At 57.6% G+C, this 19,511-nt stretch overlaps 1 protein-coding gene across 2 annotated transcripts; it reads right to left on the bottom strand.

The window, feature by feature from the left end:
* Positions 1 to 242: 242 nt before the first annotated feature.
* ATP13A1 (ATPase 13A1) lies at positions 243 to 19,294 on the bottom strand. Of its 2 annotated transcripts, XM_017852698.1 has the most exons (25): positions 18,489 to 19,294; positions 15,176 to 15,265; positions 14,879 to 15,069; positions 12,951 to 13,023; positions 12,605 to 12,760; positions 12,260 to 12,526; positions 11,654 to 11,783; positions 11,478 to 11,533; positions 11,128 to 11,254; positions 10,916 to 11,053; positions 10,721 to 10,841; positions 10,155 to 10,312; positions 9,580 to 9,755; positions 9,395 to 9,505; positions 8,215 to 8,340; positions 7,309 to 7,417; positions 5,339 to 5,538; positions 5,165 to 5,261; positions 2,658 to 2,818; positions 2,473 to 2,587; positions 2,188 to 2,384; positions 1,250 to 1,392; positions 919 to 1,030; positions 692 to 835; positions 243 to 577 (listed from the first exon to the last, which is right to left on the bottom strand). In XM_017852698.1, exons 1-25 carry the CDS (start codon positions 18,882 to 18,884, stop codon positions 467 to 469), a joined length of 3,705 nt encoding a protein of 1,234 aa, XP_017708187.1. In that variant the 5' UTR covers positions 18,885 to 19,294; the 3' UTR covers positions 243 to 466. The 2 variants fall into 2 exon arrangements, with proteins under 2 accessions (XP_017708187.1, XP_017708186.1); XM_017852697.1 differs by having other exon boundaries at positions 692 to 1,030.
* Between the last annotated feature and the right edge of the window lie 217 nt (positions 19,295 to 19,511).

The following is a 19,511-nucleotide window of genomic DNA, read 5'->3' as shown; positions in this document are numbered from 1 at the left end:
TCTCTCAGCACCTGAGTTGTTAAAATGTGAAACAGACCACAGAAATGTGGGGGTTCTTGTTAAACTAGAAAATATGCACTGAATTCTCTGGGCAGGGACAAGTCCACGTTCAAGTGCTGAAAGTGCTTGAGGGATTCACCAACAACATCACAAGGCCTGTGGGGAGGGTGACCTTCCTCAGTGACCCTCTGTCCCGAGCCCCCAGCAAACACAGTGTGGCACAGACGAGGTGGAGGCAGGGCTTTTTAAAATCTCAGATGCTGCTTTATTTACCAAAGGTGCTGGCTCGGGGCTGGTTCTGCTGGCCAAGCCAGCTGATGGCTCTGGGGGTCCCAGCTCAGTCTTCCAAGGGCGAGACTGTACAGCCTTGCTGTGGGGGGTTGGGGGCAGGGTTCCCTCCCGGGGCCCTGGTGGGGTTCCCGCCCAGCGGCAGCCACGGTGGGCAGTGGGTACCAGCACTGCCGTCTCAGGAAGGCACTTTCAGCTTCGGGGTCCCCAGGAAGAACTGCAGGACACGGTCAGCCAGGAGCGCTAGGCAGAAGTCCAGGAGCAGGACCTGGGCGATGACCAGCTTGAACTGTCGGGACAGGGAGGGATGGTAAGCTGGAGACCTGCAGCCCAGCCCAGGGTCACCGCCACAGGAGGGATCCAGCAAGCTGAGCCCCAGGGTCACCTCCACAGCGCCACTGACCTCCACAGGGATGTCCACGAGGCCAAACTGGCTGTTGAAGTCGGGCGAGGAGCCAAGGAGCAGGCCGACAATGGCCAGGAGTGAAACTGCCAGACTCCATACCAGGGGCTTGTTCTCGGGCAGGCTCTCCATGAAGGGCGGGCCCTGTGGGGATGAGGGACAGATGGTTTCATGGGGTGAGGCTGGGTGGGCAGACAGGGAGTGTTTGGGTGGGACCCAGGCCTTACTTTGTAGTTGATGGCGAAGGTGGCCATCTGCATGGCCATGGCCATGATGTAGACAGTGCTGTTGACCAGGCTTGGCTCAAACTCCTTATACAAGTCCACGAACTGCTCCTGCCTACAAGGACACATGGGAGTCAGGGCCCCCTCTCCTGCTCCGGCTCACACACACTCTGTGGCTTCCTGCTGCTCTGGCACAAAGCTAGTGATCTGCCTGGCCTAGTGCCCCTCCCTGGACTCCCTGGACAACCCCCAGGCTCTCCTGCTGATGTCTGTAGCGTCATCCTCCTGCTACTCTCAGCTGCAGGGACATCACCTCCTCCAAGGCAGCACTTACTTCTCGGGGCTCCTGGCCTGGGCCTCACGGTACAGGTAGACAAGGCTCAGGAAGTGCACAAAGAACTGGAGCATGACGGTGAGGATGGTGTACAGGTTGAAGATGTTGGGCAGGGGCCGCTCTTGGGAGAGGGTCTTGAGGGGCTGCAACAGCAAGGCAGGTGAGGGAGTCAGGACTTGGCTCACTCAGGGCCACCCGGCCCACTCAGCAGGCAATAACCTCCCAGGAGAGCTTGTGTCACTGCCTCTCGGGAGAGCTTGTGTAGAGCCGCCACCAAATCCTGGGGGATTCCATGGGTCGGCACCAGTCCCCGGAGCCCTGCCTGCCTCTCACCCGAGCCCAGGGCTGCCTCCCTAGCCCTGGCTCCGCCATCCAGGCTCCCCGTGGCAGCCACAGGGGCCTGAGAATCATGAAGCAGATCCTGCTCTCCCTGGAGCCCATGGGACAGGCACAGTCCCGCCCAGCCAATCTCCTACCCCCTCTAGCCACCGGGGCCTCCCTGCGTCAGCCCATGCCTGTTTGGAGCCTGTATGTCCAGTTCCCGGCAGCTGGGCCCCTGGTTCTTTATGCCTCGGCCTGAGTGTCAGTGTCACACAGGCCTCCCCAGCTGTCCACCAGCCTCTCCTGTGTAGCCTGTGACCCACTTTGTTGTTTTTTTACCCTCTTGATGATTGTTCACTGCTGGTGGGGCTCTGTGGGGCCCACCCCTGGGACCCCTGCCTGTGGACAGGTGTGGGACCCCAAGCTGTGCCACCTGGAGGGGTCTGGGTGCCTCCGTCTGCACCTGCCCTGCCGACATTTCCTGAGCCATCTGAGCTACAGCCCCCACCTCTGGGGCCCCGGGTCCTGTAACTTGGGGATGACAATTCCCGTGCCTGTAACAGCCTGGCCCTGGCTGGCCCATGCATCCCTGGCCTTCCAGCACCTCTGGGGCCCACCTTGGAACGGGAGATGAAGAGGAAGCAGCCGGCCAGCAGCAGCCCCTGTAGAGTGGCCTGGAAGTCACTGAACTTGACCCCTTCCAGGTAGAGGACACTCTGGCTGTAGGCCAGGATGAGGGCATTGAGCGCCAGGATCTTGAACATCTGTAGCGTGGTCACCAGTGTGCAGCGGCCCTGCTTGATCACGTGGCAGACTGCAGGGTGGTGGGGAGGCAGGTGTGGGTGTGGGTATGGGTATCAAGGTGGGAACGAAGGGAGGGGGAGCGGGGGCAGGCAACTCACTGCACTGGATGGATGAGAGCTTGGAGGTGAAGGGTGCTGCGATGCTGGCATCCCCCAGTTTCACAATGGGTGTGCTCTCGTCCTCGAGGTCTCGCAGCACCTGGCTCAGGCGGTCCTGTAGGGTAGGCAGTAGGCTGTCAGCCCTGGCCAGGATGGGGTGCAGCACCTCCCGTCTTGGGACTCACCCTCTGGGAGGTTGGCTGCTCCTCGGAGGGAGGGAGCCCCGACCGCTGCTTGGCTGTCCTGGAGGTGGCTCTGATGCCACTGTTGCTCAGGGTTGGGCTGTCCCGGGGCCGCCGTCGCCGCTCGACGACCCGCTCAGGGGCGTTGGCCAAGAGCGCCACACCTGGGGGGCAGGAGGGCATCAGACCCGGAGGAGCGGGCTCCACGGAGGAGCAGATTGGTGGCTTCAGAGCCACTGCTCCTGAAGCCCCCCAGCTGGCTCCCATGAGGACAGTTCCCAGACTTCCCCATTTCACCTGACACCCTAAGCAGACCCCAGAGAGCGCCCATGTTGCTTTCTACAAACTACTTTAAGAAAACAAACCACCGCCGGGCGCGGTGGCTCAAGCCTGTAATCCCAGCACTTTGGGAGGCCGAGACGGGCGGATCACAAGGTCAGGAGATCAAGACCATCCTGGCTAACCCGGTGAAACCCCGTCTCTACTAAAATACAAAAAACTAGCCGGGCGAGGTGGCGGGCGCCTATAGTCCCAGCTACTCCGGAGGCTGAGGCAGGAGAATGGCGTGAACCCGGGAGGCGGAGCTTGCAGTGAGCTGAGATCTGGCCACTGCACTCCAGCCCGGGGGACAAAAAAAGACCCCTATAAAAAAAAAAAAAAAAAAAAAAGAAAGAAAACAAACCACCAACAACAAACGCCCACAAAAAATGCAATGAAAATACACACAACACTAGATGGGTCAAAACTAAACTGATATTGGCTGAGCGCAGGGGCTCACACCTGTAATCTCAGCACTTTGGGAGGCTGAGGTGGGCGGATCACCTGAGGTCAGGAGTTTGAGACCAGCCTGGCTGATATGGTGAAACCCCGTTTCNTCAAAAAAAAAAAAAAAAAAAAAAGAAAGAAAACAAACCACCAACAACAAACGCCCACAAAAAATGCAATGAAAATACACACAACACTAGATGGGTCAAAACTAAACTGATATTGGCTGAGCGCAGGGGCTCACACCTGTAATCTCAGCACTTTGGGAGGCTGAGGTGGGCGGATCACCTGAGGTCAGGAGTTTGAGACCAGCCTGGCTGATATGGTGAAACCCCGTTTCTACTAAAAATATAAAAATTAGCCAGGGGTGGTGGCATGTGCCTATAATTCCAGCTACTCAGGAGACTGAGGCAGGAGAATTGCTTGAACCTGGGAGGTGGGGGTTGCAGTGAGATGAGATTGCACCACCACACTCCAGCATGGGCGACAGAGTGAGACTGTCTCAAAACAAAACAAAACAACCTAAATTGATTTCAAAAGAAATAGCCAAGGAGCATGATTCTAGGAGGCAAACAACACTCAATAAATGCTTTAGTAGATAAATGCAGATAAATATTGGAAAAGCAAAAAAACAACGTAAGGTGGATCTTTAAAGTTCAATTTAATGCCTGTGTTCTTGAAAAAAAAAAAAAGCCAGGTGAGGTGGCTCATGCCTATAATCCCAGCACTTTGGGAGGCCAAGGCAGGCGCATCACCTGAGGTCAGGAGTCCGAGACCAGCCTGGCCAACATGGTGAAATCCCATCTCTACTAAAAATACAAAAATTAGATGGGCATGGTGGCTGGTGCCTATAATCCTAGCTACTTGGGAGGCTGAGGCAGGAGAATTGCTTGAACCCAGGAAGTAGAGGTTGCAGTGAGCTGAGACTGTACTACTGTACTCCAGCCTGGGCAACAAGAGAGAAACTGTCTCAAAAAAAAAAAAATTGGGTTGGGTAGGATGCAGTGGTTCACACCTGTAATCCTAGCACTTTGGGAGGCCAAAGTGGGTGGATCACTTGAGGTCAGGAGTTGGAGACCAGCCTGACCGACGTGGTGAAACTCCATCTCTACTAAAAACACAAAAATTAGCCGAGCGTGGTGGCATATGCCTGTAATCCCAGCTACTTGGGAGGCTGAGGCAAGAGAATTGCTTGAACCCGGGAGGTGGCAGTTGCAGTGAGCCGAGATCGTGCCATTGTACTCCAGCCTGGGCGACAGAGCAAGGCTCCGTCAAAAAAAAAAAAAAAAAAGGACAGGGTCTTGCACTGTCACTTAGGTTACAGTGGATCACACCACTGCCTTGAACTCCCAGACTCAAGTGATCCTCTCACCTCAGCCTCCCAAAGCACTGTGATTCCAGGCAGGAGTCACAGTGCTCAGCCATGTGTGTGCTTTTGACAGACATCTGGGACTATGAACCATCTTCATGGCTTCAGCTACGGGTTTTGTGAGTCACTCTCCCAACTTGTTGCCTCTCTCCTGGCCTCTGGCCTCCACCCTGCTCTGTTCCTGGGATACTCGAATCCCTTCCTGCCCTCAAAGCCCCTGACCCTGCCACCCCCTCCCATCCCCTGCACTGCTTCCTCATAGGAATTAGCGCCCCCATGGCTGTCACCAAGGGCCGGGTCTGTTTTTCTAGCTCAGTGACATGTCCTCAACACCTGGCCCACAAAGGAAGGAACCACCCTAGCCCACAGCACTCACCCACATCAGCGTGCTTCAGGGCGCCCACATCGTTGGTGCCATCCCCACACATGAGGGTCACGTAGCCCAGCTCCTTCAGGCTGGTGATGACAAACTCCTGTGTCGGTGGAAACAGGCTGAGTAGGGGCTGCATGCCTACCTCTGTGCCCTTGACCCCTAGGGCTGTGCACATACCTTCTGCTTGGGGGCCACGCGGGCGAACACCTGCACGTGAGGGATGAGGCGGAGCAGCTGCTGGGGGTCGGTGGCCTGCAGGTGGGCCAAGCCATCGCCTGTGAGGCACAGTGCGTGCTCCAGGGCCAGTGCCCTTGGGGAGCCCCGGGCCAGGGGCAGCACGATGCTGCCATCAATGGAGCGCCACTCGCACTGCCGGCCTGTGGGCAGCACCTAGGGTTAGGGCTGGGGGCTTGGCTTCCCTGGGCTCAGAAGCGCCCTCCCTCCACTCGGACCCCAGCACTGGCTAGTCTCTCTTCTCCGGAGCCCCCACCTCCCTAACCACGCAGGTGACCCCCAGCCCTGCTCTGGGCACTCCACAAAGAACGTCCCTCAGGGATGCAGGGTGGAACCAAGAGCCTGGGGCCTGAGCTCCTTGCTTGAGAGCATGGGACAGAGCCAGATTAGAACCCAGGCAGTCTGACCCTGGCTAAGCCATGCGCCCACCTCATGCAAGGCCCCCCAACCTGAAACACACAGAAGGGAACTATGGCGCTCTCCTTGGGAAACCCCACACCAGGCCCTCACCTCATTTATCCCTGCGCCCGTGGCCTCTCTGAAATCCTGTTTTCTCGGGGCTGGGCCCCCTCCCCACTCTGACAGGGCCCCCGAGTTCTCAACGTCCTCTTGTTCCACTTCCCCTTTCTTAACGGCTGGCCCTGGCTTGGATGCTGGGCGCTGAGGATGGCCAAGGGCGGCCCACCAGCCCTCCTGGCACTGGCCTGCTCACCCTGGACCGTCTCAAGCTGAAGAGCAGCACACCTCCACCGGGGGGGCTCATGCTGCAGCTGTTGCTAGACCAGCTTCACTTTTCAATCAACAGTCCTGCTCATCCGCTCCAGGCCACCTGCCCACAATCCCCAGGCCCTGGAAGACCCTGGTAGCTGGGGCTGGGACAGGGGGAGGCCTGGGACCAACAGAACAGAAGGAGGGCAGGGACTGAGTCCTCTGGGAGGTGGTCTGGAGGTTCTGGAAGCCGCTCTGGCCCAGACTTGCAAATGTTTGTTACCAGCAGCCCTGTGGCAACCCCGCTCCATGTGGTTCTCCTTAGGGCCCTCTGTCAACACTCATGCAGGCCCTGGACTGCGTGCGCCCAGGGGGCTTCACCTCTAGCCCTGGGGCAGATATCTGGTAAGCCCCACACCTCTAGCTGGGAGGGGCTGGATCTGTATGTCTGCCTCTTCATCAGTCTGAATCCAGGGCATTGCTCAAAGAGGTCACCAGGGAGAGGTTAGAGCCATGAGCTCTGGAGTCAGGCTGTCTGGGTTCCAATCCTTAGCCATGGGGACATCAAGTGACCTGGGCAAGTGGGTTCACTTCTGAGCTTCTGTCCCTTCTCTACAAAGCAGGGGCCCTGAGAGCTGACCCAGCCAGCTTCCTCCTCTGTGGTGTGGGGAAGGCAAGCCACCCCGTGTGGTGCAGGGTGGGGTGGAGGGACCAACGTAGTAACACACACGGAGCGCTCCGCCTGGGGTCTGGTCAGGCTGAACGCTGGGCAAACTGTGCCATCAACTGCGGCTGAGGATGCCAGCAGTCCCTGTGCTTGGGAAGGGAGCGCTCGGTACATGGGCAGCTTGCTGGGCCAAAAAGGGTGTGAGATGAGGATGATGCTGAGGATAGGGAGTAAGCATAGTAGGAGCAGTATCTGCCCATGAGTGCACAGGAAACCTGAGCTGGCAGTCAGACTGTCGCCGCATTATGGTAAATAAACACCTACACTCCACACTTTCCAGGACCTGTGACCCAGTGAACACTCGCATGCTGTCCGAGGTGCCCAGTGGGCCAGGGCTGTGATTAGTGTGCTACCGTGGTGCCAGGCATTTGAAGACACTGTGCTGCTGAGGCCTGGCACACAGGTGGGCTGTTGCGATGGGAGCTGTTCTTGGACTCAGGGTCCCCCTTCCCCACTGTGGGCCGGGCTAGGGCCTCACCTTTCTCAGAGGGAGGCTGCAGGATCAGTGTGTGATCCTTTTCAATGAAGTGCAGCTCCTGGGCCACATGGCATGCAGTGAGCGGGTTGTCTCCTGTGATCATGACCACCTTGGGGAGAGAGGGGCAGAAGCTCAGCAGGGCAGCCTAGGGCCAAGCTCTAGGCCAGAGACAAGGCTGCCAAGTCTCCTTCTAAGGCAGGCCACAGTGGGAGATCCTGGGCCTCTAACCAAGACCCTGAATGGGCTTCCAAGGGCCACAATCCACCCCCACCCAGGTCATTTTACACAAATGACATGTGTATATGTCCTTCTGAAGACACCCTTAGCTTGGATTTGCAATACAAATGAACCTGCCCCTGAGGTGGGCCCTCTTTGCTTGGTAGCTGCCTATAGGGGTAATATTTCAGTGAACAGGAGGATGGGACCATGACCTCTAGGCCTGGTGGGGACTAACCACATCACCCATCTGACCCAGAGTCATCATCCTTTGAGACAGCTCACTCGCCCCTTGTCTTTTATCAAAAGACACCCTAAGTCCGAAAAGAGAAAACACAAGCCACCAGAAGCCACCAGGACAGGCAGACACTGCCCCTACCCCTCAACTCCCCAGCCTCAGCTGCCTTCTCTCCAGGGTGGCGGTGGATCAGGGAAGTGGAGAGAAGCGCTCCCAGCTTTCCATGATGCGGGGGATGAGGGGAGTGGTCTGTGGAGGTAAGAGGAGCCAGCATAGGCGGGTCCCAGAGTGTCTCTGGGCCAGGAGCAATGTTAGCACCTGAGCTATCATCTTGCTCAGCCAAAATGTGCAGCCTGTGAGACCTGGGTGCCCACCCCCACCACGAAGCTGTAATTGTCATCTCCTCGCCTCTATTTCCCATGCAGAGGGTGGAGCCAAGCCCTGTCCCATACCCGGTGGGACGCATTCTGGATCTCCCGGATCACAGCCTTGGAGTCAGCCTTCAGCGGGCAGGAGACCACAATGAAGCCGACGAACTTGAGGCTGCACTCCAGAGCCTCCCGCTTGACTTCCCGGGCCTGTGGACAGACGGGGTACCCTCACCACCTGTCCCTCCCTCTACCCATAGTCTGCATTTCCTGAGCTCTGACCATGCGCTAGGAGCCAGGGGGATGATGGAAGGCCCTGTTCCCGTAGTGGGGACATGCGAGGGTTGGGAGGGGAGAAATGCCAGGAGGGTACCGGGCACGCTCGGGGGGTGGGATCTGGCAGTGACTGGGGAGTCTGGGTCCCCCGAATGTGGCTCTATGTCCTGGTTGTGGACATGGGCACACCACAGAGTCCCTTGTGGCTCAGCTTCCGAGTCAATGAAGTAGGGACTCTCCCAATAATGTTGGAATTTAGCCATGAACTCTTACTCCCCGGGGCCCACATACCAGAGACTGGGCAGAGACCCCTGGCCTTAAGGAGCTCACACTGCACCAGGGGAGAGGCATGATCAAGGTCACAGAAATCAGAGTACTGAGTGCCACGAGAGAGGAGGTGCGAATGGAATCCAGAGGGGTGTGGAAAGGCCTCAGAATGCCCACTCTGAAGGCGATGACGACCTGTGCCACTGGGAAGGGGGCTCCAGGTGCAGGAACGGGGCAGAGCACGCAGGCTGTGAGCCGTGGCCTGGGCTCTGCACACAGCACTGCAACCTAAGGCTAAATTCTGGAAGGATCTGCAACTGTAGGATGCAAGCAGAACGAACAGGAGCCCAGGAAGAAGCCATGCCACAGATGTGCCGGTGGTGGAGGCGGAGGATGGGATGTGTGGAGGATGGATGGTGAGAGGGCTGATGCCACCAAGCCCTGCCCAAGACCAGGGCAGAAGAGTAGAGCCAGGGACACACCAGGACTGGGGTGGGTGAGGCCTGCATGTGCTCTGCATGAACCAGGACCGGGTGGTTCCCCACAGCAGGGGACAGACTGAGTGCCATTTGGGGTCTCCAAAGGTAGAAGCTGGAAGTGGGGCAAGGTGGACAAAATCGCGACCATTCAACTTGGCACTGTAGGGCACAGGAAGTGACTCAGGGAGGAGCTGACGGGCCAGGCACATGGTGAAGGCGGGTGGGGGAGCCTGGGCCCGTACCTGCTGGTGAGTGAGGTGTCCCAGCTCCTTGTACCCCAGCGCTAGGACGCGGGCTCCTTCCCGGGAGATCTCGGTGTGGATGTGGTGGTAGTCGGGCGGGCACTGGGAGAACTGCAGGGAACGCAGGGGGATGTCACGGGCTGCCCCGCGCCCCCATCCCTTGCCCCAGGCTGGGGCCAGCTCACCATGGAGTGCAGGGTTTCGGGGGCCCCCTTCACGGCCGCGATGTAGCAGAGGTCAGTGGAGCCCAGCTTCTCATACGAGGCAAGCACGGACATTCGCTTCAGGGCACTGGCAAAATGAAAGCGCTGGTGAATTTTCAGCCCCTGAGTTTTAATACTTCGGGGGAATACTTTCTCATCTGGAAACAAATAAGTACGAGTCCTGAGGGGCTTTGCTCCAAAGAGGCAGCCAAGCCCCTATCTCTCCCCCCGGCCTCCCCCACCTCCCTCCTGCCTCCCCCAGGGCCTGATGGGGGGCTCTGGGGTAGAGCAGGGGTTGGTCCAGAGCTGGGAGACCTGGGGTCGGAGGACCCTGGCACTGTGGCTTCCGCCAGGACAGGGCAGATTACAACCCAGAGGGACACCCAAGGATGTGGCCTGTCCTGGGTCTAAGGTGAACCTCTGGCCACCCACCTCTGGGAGCATCAGAGCTGTAGGCCTGCCTGTCCCCAAGATCCTCTGAAGGGTGCAGCCCACCTGCCTAGGGCTGTAAGAGCCAGTGGCTCCCCCTTGCTGGGCCTGAGGCCCCAGCCCCTCACCTTTGGTCAGCGTCCAGTCCACGGCCGTCAGCATGGCCTTCTCTAGGGGGTCACCCACGAGGGTGCCGTCGTCCAGCTGCATGAGTGAGTGGCACGAGGCCAGGGCCCGGTGTGTTTCTACAGGGATGTTGGACACAGGGGTCACCTCCTTCCCATCTCTGCAAGGATGGGGAACAGCTGGTTACAGGGTGCAGGCGGGTAGGGTGAAGCTACATCTCCATCAGCAGGAGAAACCCCATGGACATTCATTCTGTGCCAGTCACTGGCACCAACTGTGTCTTTGTGAGACGCGCACCTGCTTCACAGATGCCCCCAGAAGCCAGGCATCATGCATAGGGGTATTGCGTTCGCATGGCTGGTGTGGGATGTTCCAGGCCTGAGCTGAGCCCCCGTGCCGCTGCCATGGCTCACACCCAGGACTTTGTGGGGAGCCCCTGGAAATGAACCCGAGGCAGGGCCTCTGACGGGCCCTCACTGCAACAGCTTGGGGTGGATGGGCCACCTGTCTCTCGACTTCCCAGAAACCCCATCTGGGTGACCTTTGGCCCAGGCCCCCTGACACTCACCTCAGCCCGGCAACACCGCGCACCACCAGGCTGTCACTGGTCAAGGTCCCCGTCTTGTCAAAGCAGCACACCTCGACCTTGCCAGCAAAGGGGATCCGGAAGGGCTCTGTGCAGTACATGTCTAGGGGCGGGAGTGAGGTCAGGGGTCCTGCCTGGCCCCAGCCCACTCGGCCCCACCCCATTTGACACACTCACAGAGCTTGGCCAGGGCGATGAGGGAGGTGTTCACGGCCAGGGACAGCTCAATGGGCAGCTCAGGAGGCACGACCGAGGTGAGGATCAGGGTGCACTCCAGAAACAGCTTGTAGCGGTTCCGGCTGGGGTCCTTGGTACCTGTGGAGACAGGGCCTGAGAGCCTGGGGCCTCAGAGGGCGGGCGCAGGGGACCGCAGAGGCCGTGGCGCTTACCTTCAATCCATACGTAGGTGGCTGCAGCGATGGCAAACACCAGGAGGAAGAGGATGAAGATGAAGGTCTCCAAGTTGTTTGCAGTCACCCTCTTGACCCCGAAGAGGATGGTGCGCAGCAGCTTGCCCTGCAGGGATGGAGGGATAGTCTTTCTGCTGTCTGGGCTGCCTCTAGCACCTCATGCCTGGGAGAGGGGGCCTGGTCTCAGGGTGGCCTCTGCACCCTGGCCCAGGTCCAGGGCTGTGCTGCCAGAGTTAGCCCATGGGGTAGATGTTCTGAGGTCTGAAAGGGTTGATGCCTTGGCTGTTCAACTGCCCTGGGGTCCACCCTCCCCAGACCTGGCCCTGCACCTGGGATGTGTTGAATCCGGTCCGCAGGACGTAGGCCACACATCCGTTGTCTACCGCTGGGGAGAGAAGCAGAGTCACCGTCATGCCTGTCTCCTCGTCCTGACTCCCTCATGATCAAGCAAACGGGCAAAGTGGGTGGGAGCCCAGATACCCCTAGATGCCCGTGAGGCACCTACGCTTCAGGCCCGTGGTGGCTTTCTGTGGGGGAATGTGCTGCACCACCTTGGTGCCCCCGAAGATGACATGTAGCCGGGAGTCGGCCTGGAGGTCCAGCACCCTGTCTGGGCTGAGGTCTTCGATGGGTTCCTGGGGAGGAAGATCATGAATCTGGATGACCAGGCCCACCTTGCTTCCTTCTCCATCTGAGTTCCTGGACAGCTGGACCTTGAGGCTGGAATGAGCCAGGGGGCTCCCCACCCAACCAGCACATTCCACCCAGCTCCCGGGTCCTCACCCTCACCCCGTCCTGTCTTTCCTCACTGCACTCACAGTATCCGTTCCCTGGGGCCTGCACCTAGCCTCGTCCGGGACTCACCTGCTCCAGGCTGCTCCCAGCCCACCTTGGTCTGACATCCCAGGGCACCAATGTACCCTGGATGCCCTTGGCTCTCTCCCCTTCTTCCTCGCCCCCACCACCCAGCTCCCCAGTACACAGAGCTCATCTGTGCCCACCCTGCCTCCTCTGCCTGTGCCTGGGGGGGATCCCTGCCACCCCCTGGGCCTCCACCTCCTGGCCTGTTGCCTCCTGAGTAGTCTGAGGATCCCTATCCCCCACCAAGCACCTTCATCTGTGGCACGGACTCCCCCGTGAGCATGGCCTCGTTCCGACGATGCAGCGGCCTCGCAGGCAGAAGCACGTCACACGGCACAGGTTCTCCTGGTGGGAGCGGTCCTGCAGGGCAGAGGGCAGAGGCAGGAGAGTTGGCCAGAGGCCCTGAGGCTGGGGGTCCCACTGGGACTGAGCAGAACCTGGCCTCACCGATGGAGACGATGTCCCCTGGTACGATCTCATCACTGGCAATGGGCCTCCACTTGCGGCTTCGGTAAACCTGGGTGGGACACGCATGTGTCAGCACAGAAGCCGCCTCTGTGCCATGCCCCCACCTGGGTCTCCCCAGCAGCTGCACCTGGATCATGTGGGGCTTGTTGCCCATCTTCCGGATCTCCGACATGTTCCGCATCTGCTGCTGCACCAGCGAGGCCTCGAACGCCACCAGCATGGATAGCGTGAAAACGCTGTAGTACCAGTACTCATCCAGGCACCAGAGCCCCACACAGAACACCTGTGGGACACCAGCCCGTCTGTCCTTGCCCTACCCGCCCCGTTCCCATGAGCCCCTTCTTTCTGCCCACTGGCTCTGACATGTGAGGACGGGGAGAAGCTTCCAGGTTTGGAAGTGGTGGGCAGGCTTGCTCCGGCTAGGAAAGCCCCCAGGGAGGAAACTGGGAGATGGGCCAGAGCTACTGCCTTACCTGAAATACAAAGAAGGGGGCTGTGGCTCTCTCCTTGAAAAGCTCCGAGAAGTCAGGCACCACCATCTCAGCCCTGCAAGAGACCAGGCCCCATCCTGTTCCCAGGGCAAGGCCTCTGGGGTATGGCGCCTCCACCCTGACCCCTCCAACCTGAGCATGGCAGGCCCCTTTCAAGAAACCAAGAGCCACATGTGGGTGTCAGGAACCCTGGCGAGCTTCCAGATGGGAGGATCCATTTGACTGTGGCTCTCCCTCATCCTGGCTGCGCCTGGGGTAGACACGCTGCCCGCCCACAGCCCTCGGCACTGCATAAACCAGATGAAGCTCCTGAATCTGCAATATGCTCTTCCCGGCAGCCTGGGGCTGGTGTCAGACGAGAGCCCATCATCTGGTCGAATGACGCAGCAAGTAGAGAAGGAACCTCTGATTGAAGGATGGAGGCCCTGAAGCTACAGACAGCAGAAGACACTGAGACCCAGCTCCACCAAAGCTGAGATTTTCTACGATTCCTGAATTAAAGCCCCAGAATGGGTCAAGTAGGGTGGTTCACGCCTGTAATCCCAGCACTTTGGGAGGCCGAGGCAGGAGGAGTGCTTGAGCCCAGGAGTTGGAGACTAGCCTGGGCAACACCGCGAGACCTTCTCTTTACAAAATTTAAAATTAGCTGGGGTGCTGGTGCGTGCCTGGGGTCCCAGCTGTTTGGGAGGCTGAGGCAGGACGAATGCTTGAGCCCAGGAGTTCGAGGCTGCAGTGAGCCACAATCACGCCACTGTACTCCAGCCTGGGTAACAGAGTTAGACCCTGTCTCCAAAAAAAAAAAAAAAAAAAAAAACCCACAAAACAAACAAACAAAAACAAAACCCTCAAGAATGCAACAACTCGGGCCTAAGGGTGTGTTCTGCAGCACTCTGTGCTAGGGCCCAATCTGATCAGGGCGCCAGTCATGTCAACGAGGGTCATTCTCACTCTGCCCTTTAACTGGATGGACGTCTTACGTATGGGATGTGAGAAGAGGCAACCAAAGAGCAACCCCACTGCTATCAAACAATAAGCCCTTCCCTTGTATGTTGCTGGGTACCTTTGCGTGAGTAAGAAGAGCATGAAAGGGAACATAGTTGCCACAGGTCATTAATGTGACTGGCCAACCTTGGGGTAGGCGAAGTTGCTAAATGTTTCTTATAAATCCTCGTATTAGATCGATAGTTGTAGTCAACATATTTGTAATCTCTGAACAGTGATTAAGTCAGGAAAGAGCTCCCTAGGTGTTCTGTGGGGTTCCAGGTTGAGGACCATTGTCACAAGGCCATGATGGGGTCTGGAGCCCAGTTCTCAGCTCCCAGCCACGTGTCAGCCTTTGCAGTTTTGGTGAAGATGAAGGGATAGGGTGTGCATCGCACATTGGTCATTGTACTCAGTACAAAAGACCGGACCTGGTCGCTGTCTTCATCACCATTCCTGAAGCGCTGAGACGCGCAGACACGAAACAGTGAGGATTGAAATGTTCAGGTTGGGTGCAATGACTCACGCCTGTAATCCCAGCACTTTGGGAGGCCAACATGGGAGGATTACCTGAGGTCAGGAGTTCAAGACCAGCCTGGCCAACATGGTGAAACCCCCGTCCCTACTAAAAATACAAAAATTAGCCAGGTGTGGTGCAGGGGGGCCTGTATTCCCAGCTACTTGGCAGGCTGAGGCAGGAGAATTGCTTGAACTAGGGAGGTGGAGATTGCGGTGAGCTGAGATTGCGTCACTGCACTCCAGCCTAGGTGACAGAGCAAGACTCAGTCTCAAAAAAAATAATATTAATAATAAATAAATAAATAAATAAATAAAAGGGCAGATGCCTCTGTCCCGTTTCCTAGGCATCTTCAATCAGAAGGGGAGCAGGACAGAAAGGCAAAGGTGCTACAAGCAAATCAAGGACTCACTTGTTGCTCCCAAATTTCTTCTCAGCTGCTCGGATCTCTGAGTCTTCCTGGAAGCCTCTGTTGCTCTGATAGTATGAGAAGGCATTTCCCACAGGAAAGGCCACAGGGACAAACTGCTTCTTCTCCAGGGCATCGTAGGAATACTTGATCTTCTGGAATTCGAAGGACAGCACCTCGAGCCCGTCTTCGCCCTGTGGCAGAAGGTGTGTTCGCCACAGAGGCCCCTGACATTAGGGTGTCAGTGCCTGGGAATCCCACTCAAGCCCCTCCTCCAGGAGCCCAGCAGGCAGTCCCTACCTCATTGCGGTGCAGGGCCACAAGCTCTGTGGAGCCATTGTTGGGGGTTGGCACCACCTTCACGAAGGTCACTTTGCTGGGGTCATACTCCTGACAGAGACAAAGAAAGCACTGCAGCTTAGCTCTTCTCAACCTACAGTTCCAAGACCTCCCCTGGGGAGGTTTTGGATGCAGCAGCTCTATGGGCATATTCTGAAACATGCCACTGGGCTCTGGTGCTGCCTCTGTCACTCCTTCGTCTATCATCAGGACAAAGGAGACCACCTTGCTGTGCCTCTGGTGCCATACTTAAAGCTGAGAGCACAAGGTGGTACGCGGTGACTCACACCTGTAATCCCAGCACTTTGGGAGGCCAAGGTGGGCGGATCACTTGAGGTCAGGAGTTCAAGATCAGCCTGGCCAAAGTGGCGAAACCCCGTCTCAACTAAAAATACAAAAATGAGACGGACATGGTGGTGCACACCTATAATCCCAGCTACTTGAACCTGGGAGGCAGAGGTTGCAGTGAACCAAGATTGCATCACTGCACTCCAGTCTGGGTGACAGAGTGAGACCCTATCTCAATTAAAAAAAAAAAAAAAAAAACAGCCAGGCACAGTGGCTCACGCCTGTAATCCCAGCACTTTGGGAGGCCAAGGCATGCAGATCACGATGTCAGGAGATTGAGACCATCCTGGCTAACACGGTGAAACCCCATCTCTACTAAAAATACAAAAAATTAGCAGGGTGTGGTGGCAGGCGCCTGCAGTCCCAGCTACTCGGCAGGTTGAGGCAGGAGAATGGCGTGAACCTGGGAGGCAGAGCTTGCAGTAAGCCAAGATCACGCCACCGCACTCCAGCCTGGGCGACAGAGCGAGACTCTGTCTCAAAATAAAAAGGTCGGGCGCAGTGGCTCACGCCTGTAATCCCAGCACTCTGGGAGGCCGAGGCAGTGTGGGGGTGCAGATCATGAGGTCAGGAGTTCGAGACCAGCCTGGCCAATATGGTGAAACCCTGTCTCTACTAAAAATACAAAAAAAAAAAAAAAAAAAAGCTGGGCATGGTGGCAGTCACCTCCAGTCTCAGCCACCTGGGAGGCTGAGGCAGAAGAATCACTTGAACCCGGGAGGCGGAGGTTGCAGTAAGCCAAGGTTGTGCCACTGCACTCCAGCCTGGGCTACAAAGCCAGACTTCATCTCAAAAACAAACACCTCCAAACAACAAAAACAAAAAAGCTGGGAAGCTGGGTGCACAGACAGCACCGAACGCCCAGGACTCTGCTCTGCTGATGGTGACATGAACTCAAATAGGAAGAACGCTGCCAGGCACCCACCCAGTATGCCCTCAATTCACATGAGCCAAGCCCCCACCCCCATCACAGGCCCCCCGCCTTCTGCTCAGCTCTGCCCCTTCCACCACCCCTGCTCACTACACTCCACAGCTCCACATGCACATGGGGCTCCACCATGCCTCAGCCTCAGCAAAGGGCCTTCGTACGTGCTGTTTTCTCTGCCCGGAATACACATTCACACAGCCCCTTTGCTGCCTCAGGCTTTTGCTGAAACATCACCTTCCCAGGAGCCCCTCTCTGGCTGCCCCATCTAAAGTTCCCGGCAATGTCCAATCCTGTCCTGATGTTAGATGTCATCTCTCTTTAGTATCAACTGCTGACTGTGAGTTCTCCCTCCCAGTAACACCACAAAGGCAAGGGGATTTGCCTGTTTTGTTCACTGCTGTTTCCCCAGCACCAAGGACACAGAAATGTTGAATGGAGCTCGTTCAGTGCTCCCTGGATCCCGTGAACCGCATCCATCCCTCTGCGGCTCTGCTAGACGGAGCCGCATGGAGACCCGGGAGCACAATGACGACCCGCAGAAACAAAGCGCCATCCCACAGGTGGTTCATGGGCCTCCAAACCAGGCAGCAAATAACAACAATCACATAACTACAAATGTGACGTCATGGAAGAAAGGTACAAAAGGCTATATGCCATGCTGGCCCCAGGGAGGGCACTTTGCAGATATCATCTCCGTTCTCATGATGGCACCCAGAGGTAGGTGTTATGGTTCTCAGTTTACAGAAGGGGGAAACTGAAACTGGGAAGGCAGAAGCGGCCCTTTCTGAGATCTGAATCAAACCCAGATCCGCCTCTCCTGGCTGATGGCTCTTCAGCTCCTCCCACTTCTCCAGCCCTGGAGAGGAAGTTAAGAGCTAAGCTGTTTAGCTGCAGGTCAAAAGGCAGCTGAAGTTTGAGCGGTGCCACAGTCCCCTTAACCTCTCCTTTATTTTGTCCCTCATTGGCATCTTTCACTGTACTACCTCAAAGCCACCAAGTTGAGCTCCTCCCCTGGGATAAATCTCTTTGAAGGACAGAACAGGTTCAGTCTCTCAGGAGAGGAGAATGAGGATTCTACCCCCATTCAGAGCCAGAGAGGGTAGGGGGCTTCTGTCTTTCTGTAGCCCTTGATGCTCTTCCCTTTTCCTCTTCTTGAGGCAAACACACTCCTGGGATCAGAGGGGAAGTGTCCTGATATACCTCAGTGTCCATGGCTGCAAACCTGCTGGTGTCACCTGAGGCAGGCCCAGAGAGAGATGGCACAGTCACTGCTTCAGGCCCAGGGCAGCTCACAGTCACCAACTCCTCCGACGACACTTGGTCATTCAGAACTATAGGTCAGGAGCGCGACCTTGCTTGCTGTTGTATCCTGAGCAGAACTATCACCACCCTCATTTTGTGGAAAGACATCATGTTAGTGACTCGCTCACAAACACTTCTGCCTCTCTTCAACATTGTAATTAACTGCATTTCATGCTCCTTTCCATCACAGTATGGAAGACCACTGAGCACTGGACAGCAAGACTTGGTTCAGTCTACGAACAAATTAAGCTTCATAGATGGGGGAAACCTATCCCAGTGGTCTCGCCTTACACTTTGAAAACCAAGGTAGGAGACAAACGAGAAGGAAGATAGGGCCGTTTCCAAAATAACATGAGTAGTCGCTAATACGGGAACTAGCATTAACAAGTCCTACCTGACCTGGACGACGTACGCTGGGCCCTGCGCTAAGCCTTTTACAAGTATTACATTACTGAATCTAAATGACCATACCAGGAAGGACTTCAGAGAAAGGAAATAACCCGCACCAGGGTTGCACAGCAAGTCAGCAGCGGGGTCACGATTAAGCCTGCGCCGAAGTGTAGAGGGTGCCCCTGGGGACCCAGGCCCAGCAGATGGGTGGCCCAGGTCGGGATGGTGACCGACAGGAAGGCCGCAGCTGGGATCTACGGCGAAGCCCGACCGTGCTGGGGGTCGGGCTCGCGCGTACACACTTACCGGGGTGCAGGTGAGCGCGCAATGCGCGTGCACAGACCAATGCCCCGAGAGGACAGTGAGCGCGTGCGCGAGGCAGATGGTGGCAAGCACGAGCAACGCGGCTTCGGGGATCTGCACCCAACTGCTGCCCCAGCCCCAGCAGCCAGCGGCTGCGGCACCCAACCAGGCCGGGTAGAGCAGCCCGGCGAATGGCAGCACTGTGAGGCGCCGCAGCAGCGCCAACCGCCGGTACGGCCACACGGCAGCGACCAGCTCGTCACCGTTCGCTATGAGCGCCGGCCCGGCGGCAAGGAGCGCGCGCGGCTGCGGCCCGGGCTTGGGCTGCCCGTCAGGCCGGGCCCCGCAAGGCCGGACCCCGCAGGGCACCGCGTTGCCCACCGCCGCCGCTGCCGCCATCTTTCCTAGCGCCCGCGCTCACTTCCGGGCAGAGGAACGCCTCACTTCCGAAGTTTTACTTCCGGTAAGCCCTGAGCGCCGCCATGGCGGCCTGGACTAGGAAGAGCCGGGGCAACAGAGCAGGCGGGCCCCGCCAGGGACTACTGCGGATGCCGCCATGACAGGCTGTGGCCGGAAGAAGAGGCACGGCGTCGCCATGACATAGAGGGACTGAAAGACCTAACGCTGCCTGCCTCCGCTGCCACGCCGGACCGAGACCGGAAAAGAAAAGGCCGGCAAGGCGGGCTGAGCGCCACCATGACAGCCTGAATCAAAAAAAGCCAGCCCTCCTCCGTGACTACATCAGCACCATCTGTCACGAGGGGCGGAGCCTGCACCCTGCAGAGGCGGGGTCGGGAGCGCCGGCATTCCGGAGGCGGGGCCTGTTGCGAGGGCGGGGCTTGTGAGGGGCGAGGGCGGGGACCGCCCAGGAACACAACCACACCGGACCAGATAGGAATTACAAAATCTAGCCGGTCACGGTGGCTCACCCCTGTAGGCCACTTTGGGCCACTTTGAGGTCAGGAGTTCAAGACCAGCATGGCCAACATGATGAAACCACGTCTCAGCTATCTCAAAAAAAATGAA

This window comes from Rhinopithecus bieti, unplaced genomic scaffold (assembly GCF_001698545.2).
Source record: "Rhinopithecus bieti isolate Rb0 unplaced genomic scaffold, ASM169854v2 scaffold_34968, whole genome shotgun sequence".
Classification (NCBI taxonomy): domain Eukaryota; kingdom Metazoa; phylum Chordata; class Mammalia; order Primates; family Cercopithecidae; genus Rhinopithecus; species Rhinopithecus bieti.
This window is presented reverse-complemented; position numbering and strand designations above follow the sequence as displayed.

Coding starts and splice junctions, on each gene's coding strand:
- ATP13A1 (XM_017852697.1), bottom strand. CDS start 18,884: ATGGCGGCAGCGGCGGCGGTGGGCAACGCGGTGCCCTGCGGGGTCCGG. Junction 12,761..12,950: donor CCCCCTTCTTTGTATTTCAG/GTAAGGCAGTAG, acceptor GGTGTCCCACAG/GTGTTCTGTGTGGGGCTCTG. Junction 11,534..11,653: donor AGCCACCACGGGCCTGAAGC/GTAGGTGCCTCA, acceptor TTCTCTCCCCAG/CGGTAGACAACGGATGTGTG.